At 47.2% G+C, this 15,786-nt stretch overlaps 1 protein-coding gene across 1 annotated transcript in view; it reads left to right on the forward strand.

The window, feature by feature from the left end:
- The window catches only part of cdh23 (cadherin-related 23), a 181,402-nt gene extending 165,660 nt beyond the window's left edge, over positions 1-15,742 (forward strand). Inside the window, exons 37-68 of the mRNA XM_053874275.1 lie at positions 1,095-1,316; positions 1,387-1,506; positions 1,708-1,888; positions 1,962-2,095; positions 3,485-3,694; positions 4,079-4,186; positions 4,452-4,554; positions 5,206-5,331; positions 5,409-5,612; positions 5,676-6,134; positions 6,293-6,409; positions 6,909-7,133; positions 7,205-7,374; positions 7,457-7,594; positions 8,012-8,131; positions 8,674-8,851; positions 8,914-9,125; positions 10,032-10,226; positions 10,286-10,399; positions 10,461-10,590; positions 10,856-11,119; positions 11,194-11,355; positions 11,538-11,794; positions 11,880-11,977; positions 12,044-12,164; positions 12,243-12,322; positions 12,720-12,760; positions 12,822-12,882; positions 13,456-13,585; positions 13,663-13,782; positions 13,899-14,009; positions 14,547-15,742. Of these exons, the coding sequence (XP_053730250.1) occupies positions 1,095-1,316; positions 1,387-1,506; positions 1,708-1,888; positions 1,962-2,095; positions 3,485-3,694; positions 4,079-4,186; positions 4,452-4,554; positions 5,206-5,331; positions 5,409-5,612; positions 5,676-6,134; positions 6,293-6,409; positions 6,909-7,133; positions 7,205-7,374; positions 7,457-7,594; positions 8,012-8,131; positions 8,674-8,851; positions 8,914-9,125; positions 10,032-10,226; positions 10,286-10,399; positions 10,461-10,590; positions 10,856-11,119; positions 11,194-11,355; positions 11,538-11,794; positions 11,880-11,977; positions 12,044-12,164; positions 12,243-12,322; positions 12,720-12,760; positions 12,822-12,882; positions 13,456-13,585; positions 13,663-13,782; positions 13,899-14,009; positions 14,547-14,888 (5,253 nt within the window). The 3' untranslated portion in view covers positions 14,889-15,742. The remainder of the gene's footprint in view (positions 1-1,094; positions 1,317-1,386; positions 1,507-1,707; positions 1,889-1,961; positions 2,096-3,484; positions 3,695-4,078; positions 4,187-4,451; positions 4,555-5,205; positions 5,332-5,408; positions 5,613-5,675; positions 6,135-6,292; positions 6,410-6,908; positions 7,134-7,204; positions 7,375-7,456; positions 7,595-8,011; positions 8,132-8,673; positions 8,852-8,913; positions 9,126-10,031; positions 10,227-10,285; positions 10,400-10,460; positions 10,591-10,855; positions 11,120-11,193; positions 11,356-11,537; positions 11,795-11,879; positions 11,978-12,043; positions 12,165-12,242; positions 12,323-12,719; positions 12,761-12,821; positions 12,883-13,455; positions 13,586-13,662; positions 13,783-13,898; positions 14,010-14,546) is intronic.
- The last annotated feature ends 44 nt before the right edge of the window (positions 15,743-15,786 follow it).

Here is a 15,786-nt window from a genome sequence, read left to right on the forward strand (position 1 = left end):
AGAATAATATAATTCTATAATATAGTTATTCATTTTCCATTTATTGGTCTCTTTTCTAAATGTATTGAGTCCAGCTTTGCTCATGAATGAATGCAGTTTACTGCCATATTCCCAATGGAAATTGAACAAGTATGAGGAGTAATGACTGAGTGACATGTTCACAAACCTCCTTCCTTCAAATAATGGACTAGGAAAATAATGGAGTGCTCATACTATATCTCACAATCTTCACTTACGTTTACTTACACATCTCTGGAAATCAAAAACCTAAAGCTGACAATGACCGGGAAAGGAAAAATGAATCTTCTATGCGCCTTTCCCATCCCTCAAACCATATATATTTTAGTTTTCCTGATAGTAATTTATATGTATTTATTCCTGTTTCTTCCGTCACTATTTATTTACTTCTTTAAAATGTTTTCCTAATTTTGGCTCGCCTGTCATTCGATAAATGTGAGGAAATATTCACACCACAAGATTCTCACCCCGTGGATCTATACATTACCAAAGGGCCTTGGACTAACAGGTGAAGCGACAGGAGGCCCCAAACTGCGCCAACCTTTTTCCCCTCTAACAGTGACACGCACTTGTTTTGCTCAACCAAGAGTCTTGTTCCTGTATGAATACCATCTCTCCATATCAAATGTGTTAAACACAAAATGGATGTAACTACCTCCTATTGTGCAATAACATCCTCAGCTGCTCCAATGTTTCTGTTTTTGCTTGTTGCTACAGTTTACGAATAGTATTATTATATTACTATTTATAATAATATAATAGTAGTATTATTCTGTTTTCTGTTTGGCACTTTACTTTACTTACTTGCACTTGTTATATTAGTTTTGCACTCATTGGTATTTTATTATTATTTGATCCGTAAAACAAGCAGCAACATTGTTGTGTTTTCTTTGTGCAATGACTATTAAAGGAAGTGGGACAATATTTTAAACAGTCGACAGTGACTGCAGGTTTAAATTAATGTACGTATGACACAAGTGGCGTGACTTTTACAGAGGATATGCACCAGAAAACAGTATGTGGAGGGATGGATGGATTCAACACAAACAAATCTTGTCATGGCTTTTCCCTCTCAGGCGACAACCACCATCAATGTTCTGATTGTGGATGAAAACGACAATGCTCCAGAGTTTCCCGAGGAGGAGTACGTCACCGTCCTCAGCGAGGGTCCCGACACCGTGGGCGCCACCATCGCCACAGTTACAGCCATCGACCCGGACGAGGGACTGAACGGAACCCTGCGATACGCCATCGCTCAAGGCAACCTGGTCCAGACGTTTCACATCAACAGTGTGACGGTGAGGAACACGGGCCTGACGCACGTGAGCGAGGAGGCACAACCGTACTAACTTCTCTGCGTGTCTTTAGGGGAGGATTACCGCTGTGAAGGAGCTGGACTTCGAGATCAGCAACGGTCACTATGCTCTGGTGGTCACAGCTACGGACCAGTGCCCAAATCCTGCTTATCGCTTGACGTCCAGCACAACTGTAATAATGCAACTGAGACACTTATTAAAAACATTTCCTCGTGCTGCAGAACAAAACATTCAAGATTAGTGTGGTCCAAACGCAGCTTCCTTGTCCTCAGCTGAAAGATAATACTATAATATAAGCGGATACACTGCATTGTCTTGTGCGACTGGTGAACTACCCAGCTTTTATTTTAACTCACGCTTGCCTCTCTGCTAGGTGCTGGTGAACGTCTTGGACATCAATGATGTGACGCCCACTTTCCCCAGAGCCTATGAGGGACCTTTTGAGGTGACAGAAGGTCAGCCAGGCCCCAGGGTCTGGACGCTGAGAGCCAGCGATGAAGATTCAGGCCTGAATGGAAAAGTGGAGTACAGCATCACTGCTGGAGATCACCAGAGTGAGTTCTGAACTTCTCCTGCGCGTATTCTGTTCCCACCGTGAGTCACTTTTCCTTTTTCTCGCCCCGGAAGATGAGTTCATGGTCTCTCCTGTGGAGGGGGAACTCCGTGTGAGGAAAGATGTGGAGCTGGACAGAGAGAGCACAGCGTTCTACAACATCACCGTCACCGCCCGAGACCTGGGGACGCCCTCGCGTAACAGCTCGGTGAGTCAACACGGACGTGGGCGTCCACAGTTGACGCCCACTAAACTGAACTCAGACCACAGATGTGTGGACAAAGCAAGAAGAAACAAGATGAAATTCTAGATGTTTAAGGAAAAGATTCTCTGTGGGTTATCAAAGATAACAGTTCAAAGTGTATTTTAATGGTGTTTTGACGACAAAAATGAACCCTTTAGGCATCAGAGGGGTGAATATTCCTCTTTGATATGACTATTTCGTAAGGCAGTAGCTTGAAAATAGTTTGAGATAGAAGCACATATTACTGTTATCTGATCCACTGGTGACATTCTTCCTCATCTCTCGAGCAAGCAACAGTGTTGTTTATGGTGCTGTTGCTGTTCTACCACTATTCGTGGTGTATTTCCTCCCATGGCTTTTACTGAGTCTGCTGCCGTTTCAAGCGTGTCTTTACATTCCTAACAAGCAGTGTTTTGACCTTGCCTCTACCACGTCCCTGGACCCGGTGATGCAGAGCTTCGGCTCCAGTTGGTGCTGCTTGTTGACAGTCACCACAAATGGACTCTCTGCTCAGATGCAGTATCACTTTGAGTCTCACTGTACCACTGAACATCTTCATCAGAGGATGAGTTTTCCTCTTCAGAATCTGAGTCAGATTTGCTCTCTTCCTACCACTTGACTACAACCTCTCTCCTCTCCTCAGCCAGGAGGTGGTTTTAAATCTTTATTTACTCCAAAACTTTGATAGAAACACGGCCACCTATGTGGGTCAGACTGAAGTTACTGGTGTCTGCCATCTGCTTGTGCTTGTACATCAGGCTCATATTTGTAGCTGGGCTTGTTTAAATGCAGCTACGGTGCTTTAAAAAATTTAGTAACCCGAGTACTGAGAAGTTCAACAAGCAATGCTTGTGTCGGTGGAAGTCCTGCATCCAAACATAATGGCTGCTGTATGTGTCGGAATCCCCCAACACCTACTTTCTGACAGTTTTTGACTTCTAAATGTCATGAGATACTGCCATTTTAATGCCAATGCTACATCAACGGGTAACTAAGTATAGTATTTTTCATGGTAAGAGTTCATTTTGTGGATCAGAACAGTTAGTGTGTAATAATAATAGTAATAATAATAATACTAATAGTGTGTTCTCTCACAGCATATGTACATAGATTAGTCCCACAGTAGGGAAAGTCAACAATCATCAACATCATTTGTAGCTCAGAATTCTGGGACAAAAATCCAGCTATTTTTCTCTGTCAAGTAAATTCATGCCAAAATGATGTCGGCACAAGTATTGACCCAGACTACACATTAATGTGCACGGCTTAATTCACTTCACATTTACTGTCAAACGCTTCATAACGTTTCCTCAACGTCTGCAATGTTTCTCCTCATAATTTGACGGTGTTCAGGTGGTGGTCGGCGTCATCGTCTTGGACATCAACGACAACGACCCGGTCCTTCTGAACCTTCCCCACAACACCAGCGTGAGCGAAGGAGCCGCCATTCACACGTCCGTGGCCAGGGTCCGAGCACGCGATGCTGACAGCGGACGCAACGCCCTGCTCACCTACAACATCACCGCCGGCAACCTGGACGGAGCCTTCTACGTCAACGACACGGTGAGGAGAGAGACTGGAACATTTCTGATGGTTTATTTGACTTTGGCTTTAACTGAAACTAAAGAAACTAGGGATGCTCCGATCAGGAGTGCCGATCACCGATACTGATCCCATGGATTGACAATGAATTTGTTATCAAAATGATGAGACCTTCTGTGTAGATGATGTGAAAAAAATGAAGTTTAAATCATTTTAATTCAGACACATTTTTATATACCTCTTCAAGGTGGCAAAAACAGGAAAACCTTCTGTCAAAAGTGCAACTGAAAAACATGTAATTTGATGTGAGACGTGGCAGGTGAATCTCTAGAGACTGTGCTATGAATAAAAGAAACTATTCCCTTCAGTTTTGTCCGTTGCTGACGCCGGGTGTGTGTTTCTCAGACAGGTGTGGTGCAGGTGAATCGACCTCTGGACAGAGAGCGAGTGGCCGAGTACAGACTCACTATAACCGTCAAAGACAATCCAGAAAACCCACGTATTGCGCGCAGGGTAATTACATTGCATGTCTACATCTAATCTGGAAACCCGTTCAAAGAGATGGAAATTCTACAAGCCTTATTTTGCATAATATGGGTGGTAAGACATGAGCCCTGACTGAATCTGCAGTCAAGCTAGTTTCCTGTGTTGAAAGCCAGGATGCACGTAATACCAAGGTTTGTGGTGAGGTTGAGACACACTTGTGTAAGTGGATTTCTCACCTGTTTGTACAATCTCAACCCTGATGTAAGACAGTGGTGCTCTTCTCTGCCTGCAGGACTCTGACCTGCTGGTGATCACAGTCCTGGATGTGAACGACAACCGACCCGTCTTCACCAGGAGCAGCTACAGGGCCGAGATCACTGAGAACTCTGCAGCAGGTAGAGCCCATGTGTGTGTGCCTGTGACTCTCTCCTCCCATCCAGAGAACTCGCCCCAGCAACAGCAGACAACACCAACAAAATGAAGAAGAAACAACAACCACTTCCTGCCAAAAAAATGTACCACTTGTTGAAAAGTTTGAAACACAGAACTACTCACTCCCCATGCTCCTCTCATGAGTCATAAACAAAAATGATTGCCTCCCAACACAGAGAAAACAGCGAAAAGTTGACTTTTTCACATTCAGGATCTTTAACTATGCTATGACGATAAGGTTTATTTTGATTTTACGCTGTACAGATGTAAATGCGTGAGAGCTGGTGACCCTTTTTTGCCCTGTATTTTGGGTGGGGTGCAACTTTAAACAGTCCTTGAACTAGAACTGAAACTAATATTGCTTTATGCGTGGTTTCAGGTGTGACTCATGCTCAAACGTGTAAAACAACACTCCACAACTGGCCTTCTGAGGACATTAAAATCACGTTCTGACTCTCCTTTCCCACTCAATTATCACACTGTTGACTGGACTACTGTATGAAGCCCAGTAAATCTGGTCTGTGTTGGGGGGGCGAGCGCAACACCATCACTAAGCCTTGGTTCTCAAATTCCGTCTGCAGCGACAGGGGTGTAACAGTGCCTGTGTGTTTCAGGCACTCCAGTGGTGGTGCTGAACGGGCCTGTTCTGGCTCAGGATAAAGACATAGGGCGCAATGCTGTGGTGAAGTACTGTCTGCTGGGTCCCAGGGTGGACCTCTTCACTGTGGACGCCACCACAGGTGCCTTTCCTTCGGCATAGTGGTCTGAAAATGAGGTGATAAAGGTTGAAAGAAATGTTTGTATTCTTCCTCCACAGGGGAAATTCTTGTGGGTCCAGAGGCGAAGTTGGACCGAGAGGCTTTTCTGGAGCCTCGTGTGGAGTTGTTCCTGGTGGCTGAGGACATCGGGGGTCTGAATAACAGCGTTCCTCTGACGGTCACCATACTGGACCAGAATGACAACCCGCCTGTTTTCAGCCCGTCCAGTTTCAGTGTTCGACTCCCGGAGAACAGCCCGACTGGTGCGTCGAATCTAGGCGTGATGTCTCTGTGGTTGTGTCCTCACCTCCGCTGTGCCCCCTCAGGTGTGGTGGTCACTCAGCTCTCGGCCACCGACGCTGACTCGGGGATAAACGGCTGGCTGACCTATCGACTGGTCAGCGGCGCTCAGGACCGCTTTGTGGTGGACTCCCTCTCCGGTGCCGTTCTGGTGGGCAACACCACCTTGGACAGGGAGGAGCGTGGGTCATACCGCCTCGTCGTCATGGCGACCGACCGCGGCACTCCTCCTCTGTCGGGGACGGCCACCCTGACGGTCATCTTGGACGACGTGAACGACTCACGCCCTCGCTTTATTGAGCCCATAACCATGATAAACGTGAACGAGTCCACACCGCCTGGCGTCGTGGTGGCCACGCTGACGGCCGAGGATCCGGACCTGCACCCCCGGCTGGAGTACTACATCATCTCAGTGGAGGCAAAGGACGATGGGAACAAACCAGTTGAAGGCCTGCAAGAATCCTTTGGCATCGACTTACACACTGGTGAGACTGTCCTACATCGTACACGCTTCTTTGTTTTCTGACTTGTTCTGAAGCTCATGTCACAGATCACCCCTGATGGTCGTCTCCACTCATTCCACGCTCTTTGCTCCTAACACCATGTGGTATTATTGAACATATTTCTTCCTGTGGAATTCCAGGTGCAGTGTTTGTTCGCAACCCTATCAACAGAGAGCAGGTGGCAACATTTGACATCATCGTGTCAGTCCATGACAACGCCAGCGAAGTTCTTGACAAGTCCGGCAGCGTTCCCAACGGTAGGGGAACTCTGCCCTCCGAACCGTTTGTAGAGGCTGAAGGGGAAATCCATGGTCTGACGTCTTGAAAGTCGTCCGCCTCTGGGACGGTTGAGACGCCCTCGAGAATGTCAAAAGTGATGCATTTGGGTCAAGCTTCGTGGGGTGAAGGTCGAGAAAATCTCTTATGAGTAATTTTAACGTTGACCTACATTCACAGCTCCCTTGTGCTGCCAACCATTGTTTCATTCTTCCTCACAGTTGATCACATTAGGCTGCTCCTCAGCGGCCTGAAAATTTGAAAACGTTATCACATGGAGCTAAAAATTGTTTCTGTGCCTCTCCGTTGTGTAATATAATTGATGATGTCATCAGAGAGACACATTATGATACACACAATTTATTTATTTATAAGTATATTTGAGTGTGAAATATTACTGTATTATTATTATTAGTATTATTATTAGTAGTAGTAGTTCCCAGTCACACTGTACTGAAAGATCAACCCTCTCCTCTGCAGCCCGTCTGACCATAAATGTTTTGGATGTGAACGACAACGCGCCGCGGTTCCGACCCTTCGGAGTGTCCAACTTCACAGAGAAGATTCTGGAGGGAGCTCAGCCAGGCACGACGCTGCTGTCTGTGTCAGCTGTGGACCCAGACAAGGGTCCCAACGGTCAGGTCATCTACCAGCTGCTGCACTTACCCCGAGGAGGCTACGTGAGACTGGAGGACCCCTCCACTGGTATCCCATGACATTCCAAGGGACTCTGCTTCCACAGTTCAACCCTGAAACTTGTGTTTGCTCGCTCCCAGGGAAGATAGTGGCCAACAAGACGGTGGACTTTGAGCAAATTCAGTGGCTGAATTTTACAATAAGAGCTCAAGATCACGGCTCGCCCCCGAGGATTGCTGAGCTTCCCGTTTATCTCCGCATAGTCGACGTCAACGATAACAACCCGGTCTTCCTGCAGCCGTCCTATCAGGTGCGAACAAGCTCGCTGCTTAATCATCAACCACCTTATCTGACCCAGGTTATTTCATGACCCACTCCAACTGTCTGAACAGGAGCCGGTGTTTGAGAACGTGGACCTGGGAACCACCATAGTGCGAGTCAGTGCCACCGATGCTGACTCAGGACTCTTTGCTGTGGTTGAGTACAGCCTGGTGGACGGGGAGGGCAAATTCGGAATCAAACGGGCAACAGTGAGTTACTTTGACTCCATGTTGGGTGAGACAGGTCCACCCTGCCTGCACTCTCTTCTTCACCTTAAACACTATATATTTTATTTTCACTTCTTCCTTCTGGCTTTCATTCCTCCTCCCCATCACTTCTCCTCCACCTTTTCCTTACAAATCACTGTATTATCATTCTAAAATATGTAACACCTTTAACTTTGTTTGGCTCTCTCTTCCGTGAACTCGCCTCACTTGTGTATCAGGTTTTCCCTCTCATTGCCTCTTGTTGTCGACACGGACTTCCTGCGTTGAAATGGAAGCCGAAACAGTGGCAGAGTCCATCCAAACATTCAACTCCGACCGTCCATTAAAGCCTGGATGCCGTCACCACTCCCAGTCTGAGCTTGCACTTCCTTCCTAATCATTTCTTCTCCTCCGTGTCAGGGTGAGATATACATCCTCTCACCTCTGGACCGGGAGACCAAGGACCATTACACCCTGACCGCCGTGGCCCGGGACAACCCCGGAGGCAGCTCCAACAACAGGCGAGAGAACTCTGTGCAGGTGAAGGGTGTCTGCTCACTCGTGTGTGATCCAATTATTAGCCCTTTGTTATCGTCAGAAGGAAAAGATTTATTGCATGTTATAATAATAAAAAATCATAATAAAATGTAAAAGCAGATTCTTGCAGATTGCAGCAAAATTAAGTGAATATTGGGCAATGATCGAAGAAAATCATTTAGGTAGGTAGGTTTTTTGGTTCAATAATGAATTTGGAAAATAAAAGATAATGTTAAAAATCTACTAAAGGATAAGAATAAAATTTGTTTTATATTGAAATATATCAAAAGGTTGACAACAACAACATCATAAAATAATTTCCAGCAATGTAATATTAGTTTATGTCTAAGACATTTTACTCATAAAAATAATATTATACACAAAACACACATTATTATTATTTTTTAATATTAGCTAACACAATACTTTAGCATTAAATAAATTCAAAAAATGATGTGTCTGAAGTTTCCCACTTCTCCAACAGGCTGAGGGTCAGTACAGTTTTGTAGACGAAAATATTCAGCTTGTGTGTCTTTGTGTTCCAGGTTCTGGTGACGGTTCTGGACATCAACGATTATCGTCCCAGGTTCGCGGAGAGACGCTACAACACCAGCGTGTTTGAGAACGAGCCCAGCGGAACCTCTGTGATAACTGTGAAAGCTGTCGACTTGGACGAAGGAGAGAACGGTGCCGTGCTCTACAGGATGCTGGGAGCCCACTCTGGTAGTTTGTTCTTTGTTCAGGACATGGGCGAGGTGATGCTGACTCTGACTCTAACTTCGCAGACGCCTTCTCCCTGGACCCAAACACTGGTCTGATTCGTTCTCGCCGTCTGCTTCAGTCGTCTGAGAGTTTCAACCTGACAGTAGTGGCGACAGACCAGGGCCGACCCCCTCTGTCTGGGACCGCCGACCTGATCATCACTGTCATAGACGTCAACGACAACAGACCCGTGTTCGTAAGACCTGCCAACGGAACCATCATCCACATATCTGAGGTAAATAGTTTAAATGTGTCGTTCATTTGAGATCAAGTCGTTCATTTTTGTATAACGTTTGTTATTAAGTCCGAAGCCTGGATTTGTCCGTTTGTCTTCTTGTTTTTGCTCCCACCAAGTGGTCAGGATTAGACATTACAATTTGAACCAAAATCGTTTTTGAGAAGGTTAATAATTTATTGAAAAAAAATTTAATTGTAGTTAAAAAAACCTGCACATTTACGACTTAAATGCATCCATTTGCACAAATGTTTGCAAACATGTTTTCAACTCAAACATATTTTTACCTCAAGTTCACAGTAAACAAACTTCATGTAGTTAACATTAAACAAACTCCATATTTTTACCTCAAGTTCACATTAAACAATCTTCATGTTTTTAAATCAAGCTCACAGTAAACAAACTTCATGTTTCTACCTGAAGTTAACATTAAACAAACTACATATTTTTACCTCAAGTTCACATTAAACAAACTTCATGTTTTTAACTCAAGTTAACATTAAACAAACTAAATATTTTTTACCTGAAGTTAACATTAAACAGACTTCATGTTTTTAACTCATGTTAACATGAAACAAACTAAATATTTTACCTGAAGTTAGCATTAAGCAAACTACATATTTTTACCTCAAGTTAACATTAAACAAACTAAACATTTTTTACCGGAAATTAACATTAAACAGACTTCAGGTTTTTACCTCATGTTAACATTAAACAAACTACATATTTTACCTCAAGTTAACATGAAACAAACTACATATTTTTACCTCATGTTAACATTAAACAAACTTCAGATTTTTACCTCAAGTTAACATTAAACAAACTACATAGTTTTACAATAAGTGAATATGAGAGTGTGATCATGTCAGCATTGTAGGATTTATCAACGTGCCCTCCCTCCTGCAGGAGCAGCCTCCAGGTCTGCCAGTATACGAGGTCCACGCAACAGACTCGGACGAAGGAGTGAATGGAGAAGTCCGCTACGGCTTCCTGCAGACCGGAGCGGGCAACAGAGACTGGGAGAACTTCCACATCGACGCCATTTCTGGAGTCATCACCACGACGGTCAAACTGGACCGAGAGAAGCAAGCTCTTCTCAGCGTGAGTCCACTGTGCGTTGGCGTAAAGACGAGACGCCTCACTGCCGACTTCTCTTCCAGCTTATCATCGTGGCCCGGGACATGGGCCAGCCTGTGCCTTATGAGACCACTCAGCCTCTGCAGGTGGCGCTGTTGGACATTGACGACAATGAGCCGGTCTTTCTTAAACCGCCTGTGAGTGTTCCGTGCTCGCTGTGGTGCAACTCTCTGCTAAAAGGTGATGTTTGCTCTGCAGCGCGGAGGTTTGCCTTATCAAAAGCTGACTGTGCCTGAACACTCCCCGACTGGGACGGTGGTGGGGAACGTGACCCGAGCGGTGGATGCCGACGAAGGCTCCAACGCCATTGTTTACTACTTCATAGCAGGTGATCTTACTGCGCTTTTGGCTAAAGAGAACCAGATCTTTTCATTGACAGGAGACTCACTGTGAGAGAGGATGCAGAAAGATGGGGAGTTAAATGTTCTGTGAAGGTCCTCCTGGTATGTCTGGAACATGACAGCAGAAGTTACAGACAGAAGAACACAGACGTGTTTGTCTGGTGTAGATGGATGTCGCCCGTTGTGTCTTCAGATGAAGGTCTGACACTTCAAAGCTTCAGAGAAACACGGGTTTGTTTCATCTTCCTGCAGGAGGAAACAGCGAGGGCAACTTCGGCCTGAGTTTGGAGGGTGAACTGAAGCTGTTCCGAGACCTGGATCGCGAGGAGACTCCGGTCTACTCCATCATCATCAAGGCTTCCAGCAATAGAGTCTGGTCTCCACCTAGAGGTCAAAGGGCAGCACGGGCCAAAGCCCTGGACCCCTCCCGAGACCCCAGCCTGCTGGAGGTCCGGATCGCACTGGAGGACATCAACGACCAGAAACCTAGGTTCCTAAAGTCGGAGTACACAGCAGGTGAATTGAGTCACTCCAGTTGGTGCGGGGGCTTGTTGTGAAGGCGGCATCCTCACCCTCTTCACCTCCTGCAGGGGTCGCCGCCAACGCCAAAGTGGGATCGGAGCTCATCAAGGTCCTGGCTGTCGACAACGACATCGGCAACAACAGTTTGGTCCAGTACCACATCGTCACCATCCGATACTTCCAGTCTCAAAGTAACGGGAGTGAAGACATGGGCAGCATCTTCACCATCGGTGAGCACCGGCTCAGGCCACTGTCACAGGCTAAAGTGCAGTCGCTGTCTGTTCAGAGTGAGGGATTGTGCTTTTCGATGCCTAGTGTGAGTGTGAAAACCATGTTGGTCTGATGCTCCAAAGAGAGCAGCTCTGATGATCAGAGTATCTTCTCACATTTACGCTACATTTGTGTCTGGAAGGATTGACTGACGGAATCATCCGAACCTACAACCTCTTCACTGCCTACGACCCCGGCTACTTCCAGCTGGAGATCCTGGCGTGCGACCTGGCGGGACACAGCACGACCACCAACGTCAACATCTACATCCTGCGGGACGACCAGCGAGTCAAGATCGTCTTCAACGAGATCCCCGACCTGGTGCGCGACAGCCAGGACGACTTCATCAACCTGCTGTCCAACATCACCGGGGCCATCGTCAACATGGACGACATCCAGGTGCCGCTAACGTGATCCGCGTATTGTGTGTGTGTCAGTGTGAGGAGTCAAGTCTAAATCAGAGTCTCACTCTTCCCATTGCCAGTTTCACGTGGACAAGAAGGGGCGGGTCAACTACGCCCAGACTGACATGCTGATCCATGTTGTCAACAACCAGACCAACACCATCCTGGACGTTGAGAGGTCCTCACAAAAGTCCCGGTCACCGGACTCCGACAGTTCCGCTCACACACACGTATTCGTCCCCAGGGTGATCCAGATGATCGACGAGAACAAGGAGCAGTTGAGGAACCTGTTCAGGAAGTACAACGTGGTGGACGTGCAGCCGGCCATCAGTGACAAACTGCCCGACGACATCTCCACGCTGCAGGTCAGCTCAGAGCTGGTCCACCGTTTGGAGTTGCCCGAGAGTGTTTTGTTCACTTCACTCTGTCTCTCTGAATCGCAGCTGGCCATCATCATCCTGGCGGTGCTGCTCTGCTTGGCGGGAATTTTGTTTGTCACCATGAACTGGCACTATCGCAGAGTGTAAGAGTCACAGAGTGTAAGAGGAGTGTGTGAGATGCAGGGTCCTCGCAGATCTTAACGACATGGTCGCAGATACAAACAGCCCGAAACAGTTTGTCTGCTGTGAGGCTGGCGATAACTTGGCTCCTCAATCATGCCTCCTGTGCCCTTCCCTGGTGAGGTACTCCAGGCTTGTCCAATAGGAGGAGGCCCTGAGGCAGACCCAAGATGCTATGCCTCTGGGTTAGCCGTAGCTAGCAGGAGAAGGTTTGTGCGGAGAGTGAAGTCTGGGCCTCTTTGCTTTACCTGCTGCCCCCGCGACCTTGAACAAGCAGTAGAAAATGGAAGGAACTTTGAGTGTCTGTGTTTAATGTTGAATTATGTGAGGATCTCATGTGCGTCTCTGTCCCGTGTGCAGACACCAGAGGAAGCTAAAAGCCATCGTCGCCGGATCCACAGGTCAGTGCCTTCACACCTTCGAGCAAACTCGGTTTGTTCGCTGACGTCTCCTGTCGTCCAGGTAACCAGGGGCTGATGGACATCATGGACATGCCCAACACCAACAAGTACTCTTTTGAGGGGTGAGGAGCTGCTTGGTGGATGGCTGCTGAGCAATGTTCCCTCGAAGCTGCGCGCGTGCGCATCAATTGCGCGCAGCTGATACGATCTCAGCGCACGAAAATATCTACACTGCGCAACAAAAATTCATCCTGAAATGAAAATAAACTACCGTAATTTCCACACGGACTCACTGTTCCATGATGAGTACGGTGGCCTCAAGCGGACAAAATTATTTCTCACAAAAGACGGATTCATGAGCCTTATCAGTTTGAGAAAGGATAAATATTTGTAAAAGTTGTTGGAAGTTCTTTGAAATGCAGCACCCTCAATATTGTCATGTGACTTCAATGACTAGAGTTAGTTTACTTATTTTATTGGAAGATTCTTGATATAGGATGATAACAACAGCAACAAACATGGAGGAATCCCTGAACAAAAGCAAACAAAAGCATCTGTTTGCTTTTGTTTCAGAGAGTCGTGTGTGTTTGCTCAGACACGTAAAAAATTCGAGGGAACATTGCTGCTGTGTGGGATTGTTTGGGCTGTGGAGGCCAAAGAGTACGACACACCCGGTTTATGTTTATGCTCTGCAGGGCAAACCCAGTGTGGCTCGACCCGTTTTGTCGGAACCTGGAGTTGGCAGCTCAGGCTGACCATGAGGACGACCTGCCTGAAAACCTGAGTGAGATCACAGACCTGTGGAACAGCCCGGCGCGCACTCACGTCAGTGCTGAGATGTGTGGAGAGCAGACCCCCTGTTGCGTTGCACCACTGAGTGTGTGTTTTTGTCGTCACTGCAGGGAACGTTCGGCCGAGAGCCTCAAGCCAAGCCCGAGGACGATCGGTACCTGAGAGCCGCCATTCAAGAGTACGACAACATCGCCAAGCTGGGCCAGATCATGAGAGACGGACCCATCAAGGTAGGACTGGCGAGCGCGCCGGGTCGGGTCGCTGACGTAGACCTCTGCGCTGTGGTGTGTGACCTTTGGAAGGACAGAGGTTTTGTTGTCGCTCACCCTCGCTGCCGTCCCGCCAGGGCTCGCTTCTCAAGGTGGTTCTGGATGACTACCTGAGACTGAAAAAACTCTTTGCAGCGCGACTGGTCAACGTGTCCACTGGTCAGGGAGACCACTCGTCCATCTCCGAGGTGGGCTGAGAGAGTGAACTGGATCCTGCTCTTCTGCTTCACTCTGCTTCTGCTTCCTCTGTTGGGAGACCGTCTCAGGGAACGTGAAGTTAGCTGAGCGGCCAAAAGTGTCTGAGCATTCCGAGGGGAAAACATGCGTTTGTCTATGACTAGTTTCTTGGGAAGAATTATCGTTTTTTAGCTAGGGTAGTTTTGCTAGAAAAAATACCTCAAATACTGTAGTTCAATTGTTTCGTGCTGCAGAAAATATGTAGTTTAACTGTTACAGCCATCAGAAACACACAATAGTGAAGTGGACAGTGGGAGGAAACCAGAGCGAGGAGCCCTCACAGAAATGGTTGAGGTTGGTCCAGAAGCGGGATTCAAACCCAGGACCTTTGAGTTGTGAGGCACTAACCCGGTCCCCACTGAGCTGCTGTGGTCTCAGTAACTCCACTCTATCAGCTGCTTTGTCTCTGATGTTTCCTCCGCTCCTCTCTTCCTCCCTCCTTCTGCTCGGTGTTGGAGCCTGACTCACTCGTGTGTCTGTCCTCGCAGCTGATCCAGAGTGACCTCGACGACGATGAAGACGAGCGACTCAGCATGGGCGGAGGTCGCGGCACCCTGCGCTTCAAACACAAGCTCCCTGTGGAGCTGAAGGGTCCGGATGGCGTGCACGTGGTGCACGGCAGCACCGGCACCCTCCTCACCTCTGACCTCAACAGCCTGCCAGAGGACGACCAGCGGGCCCTGGGCCGTTCTCTGGAGGCCCTGAACGCCGACGGGGGTCTTTACTCGGAACGGAACGCCCGCACCGAGTCCGCCAAGTCGACGCCGATGCACCGGCACAAAGACGGCGACGTCCTGTCCGAGTCTCCGCTGGAGATCACGGAGTTATGACTAGCCGAGGCCTCGCTGGTCTGAGCTGCAGCCAGCTCACGCTTCGCCTCCGGTGAGAACCGCAGTGTGTGCGGCCGCATCAGCATCAGTGAGCGAGAGTCCACTCACCGCTGCTTCATGCTGGGATGAGCAGTTTGTTTGGCTTGGAAGGAGAAAAAAAAATCTTTTGGCGCAGCACACACTTTCTTAGAGTCATCAGGTGCCTCCTCATCGACAGTCCGCGCACACTCAGACCGTCTGTGAGCGGCGGGAAATAGATGTTTTTATCTGTGTGAAAGGAGAAATCAAAGAGCACAAAAATGTTTCTGTTGATGCTTGGAAGACTGACGCTCCGAACCAAGACGGAGGAGCAACATGGCCGAAGAGAGAACACCGTCCTCCTGCTGCTCTCCATCTCAAGCATGCACAGAACTCATCGGCTCCAGACAAAAAAAAAAAAGGAAAAGTAACAGCAGTCAACAAACGCCTGCTTTAGGATTACTCAATGGATTTTCTAAATGTATGAATAGTTGATTTTCTAAATGTGAAGATGGCACTGTGCCCACAGACTTCTCACTGCCACTAGAGGGAGTCAAGACAAGATGAGCAGCGTTTTGCTTTATTTTTTTATTTTACAAAAGAGGTCATGGAGTTCAGATATTTTTGAAGATCAATGCTGACTTACCAAAACAGAGTTTATTTGGATGTCTGTGGATGTAAGTGTTGCTATGGTGACATGTTTTTTTTATTTGTTTGGAGACTGACAGTGTTTCTGATGAGTGGTGTGTTTTTAAAATTAATTTTTTATATTTCCATTTTGTATGTTTTTATTTGTCATTATTGTCACCAACTGAGATCTGTGATAATAAAATAAAATATGCAACAGCCTCGAAAATATGGGTGGGAGATGTAGCGCCAT

Source organism: Synchiropus splendidus, chromosome 9, assembly GCF_027744825.2.
Source record: "Synchiropus splendidus isolate RoL2022-P1 chromosome 9, RoL_Sspl_1.0, whole genome shotgun sequence".
Taxonomy (NCBI): domain Eukaryota; kingdom Metazoa; phylum Chordata; class Actinopteri; order Syngnathiformes; family Callionymidae; genus Synchiropus; species Synchiropus splendidus.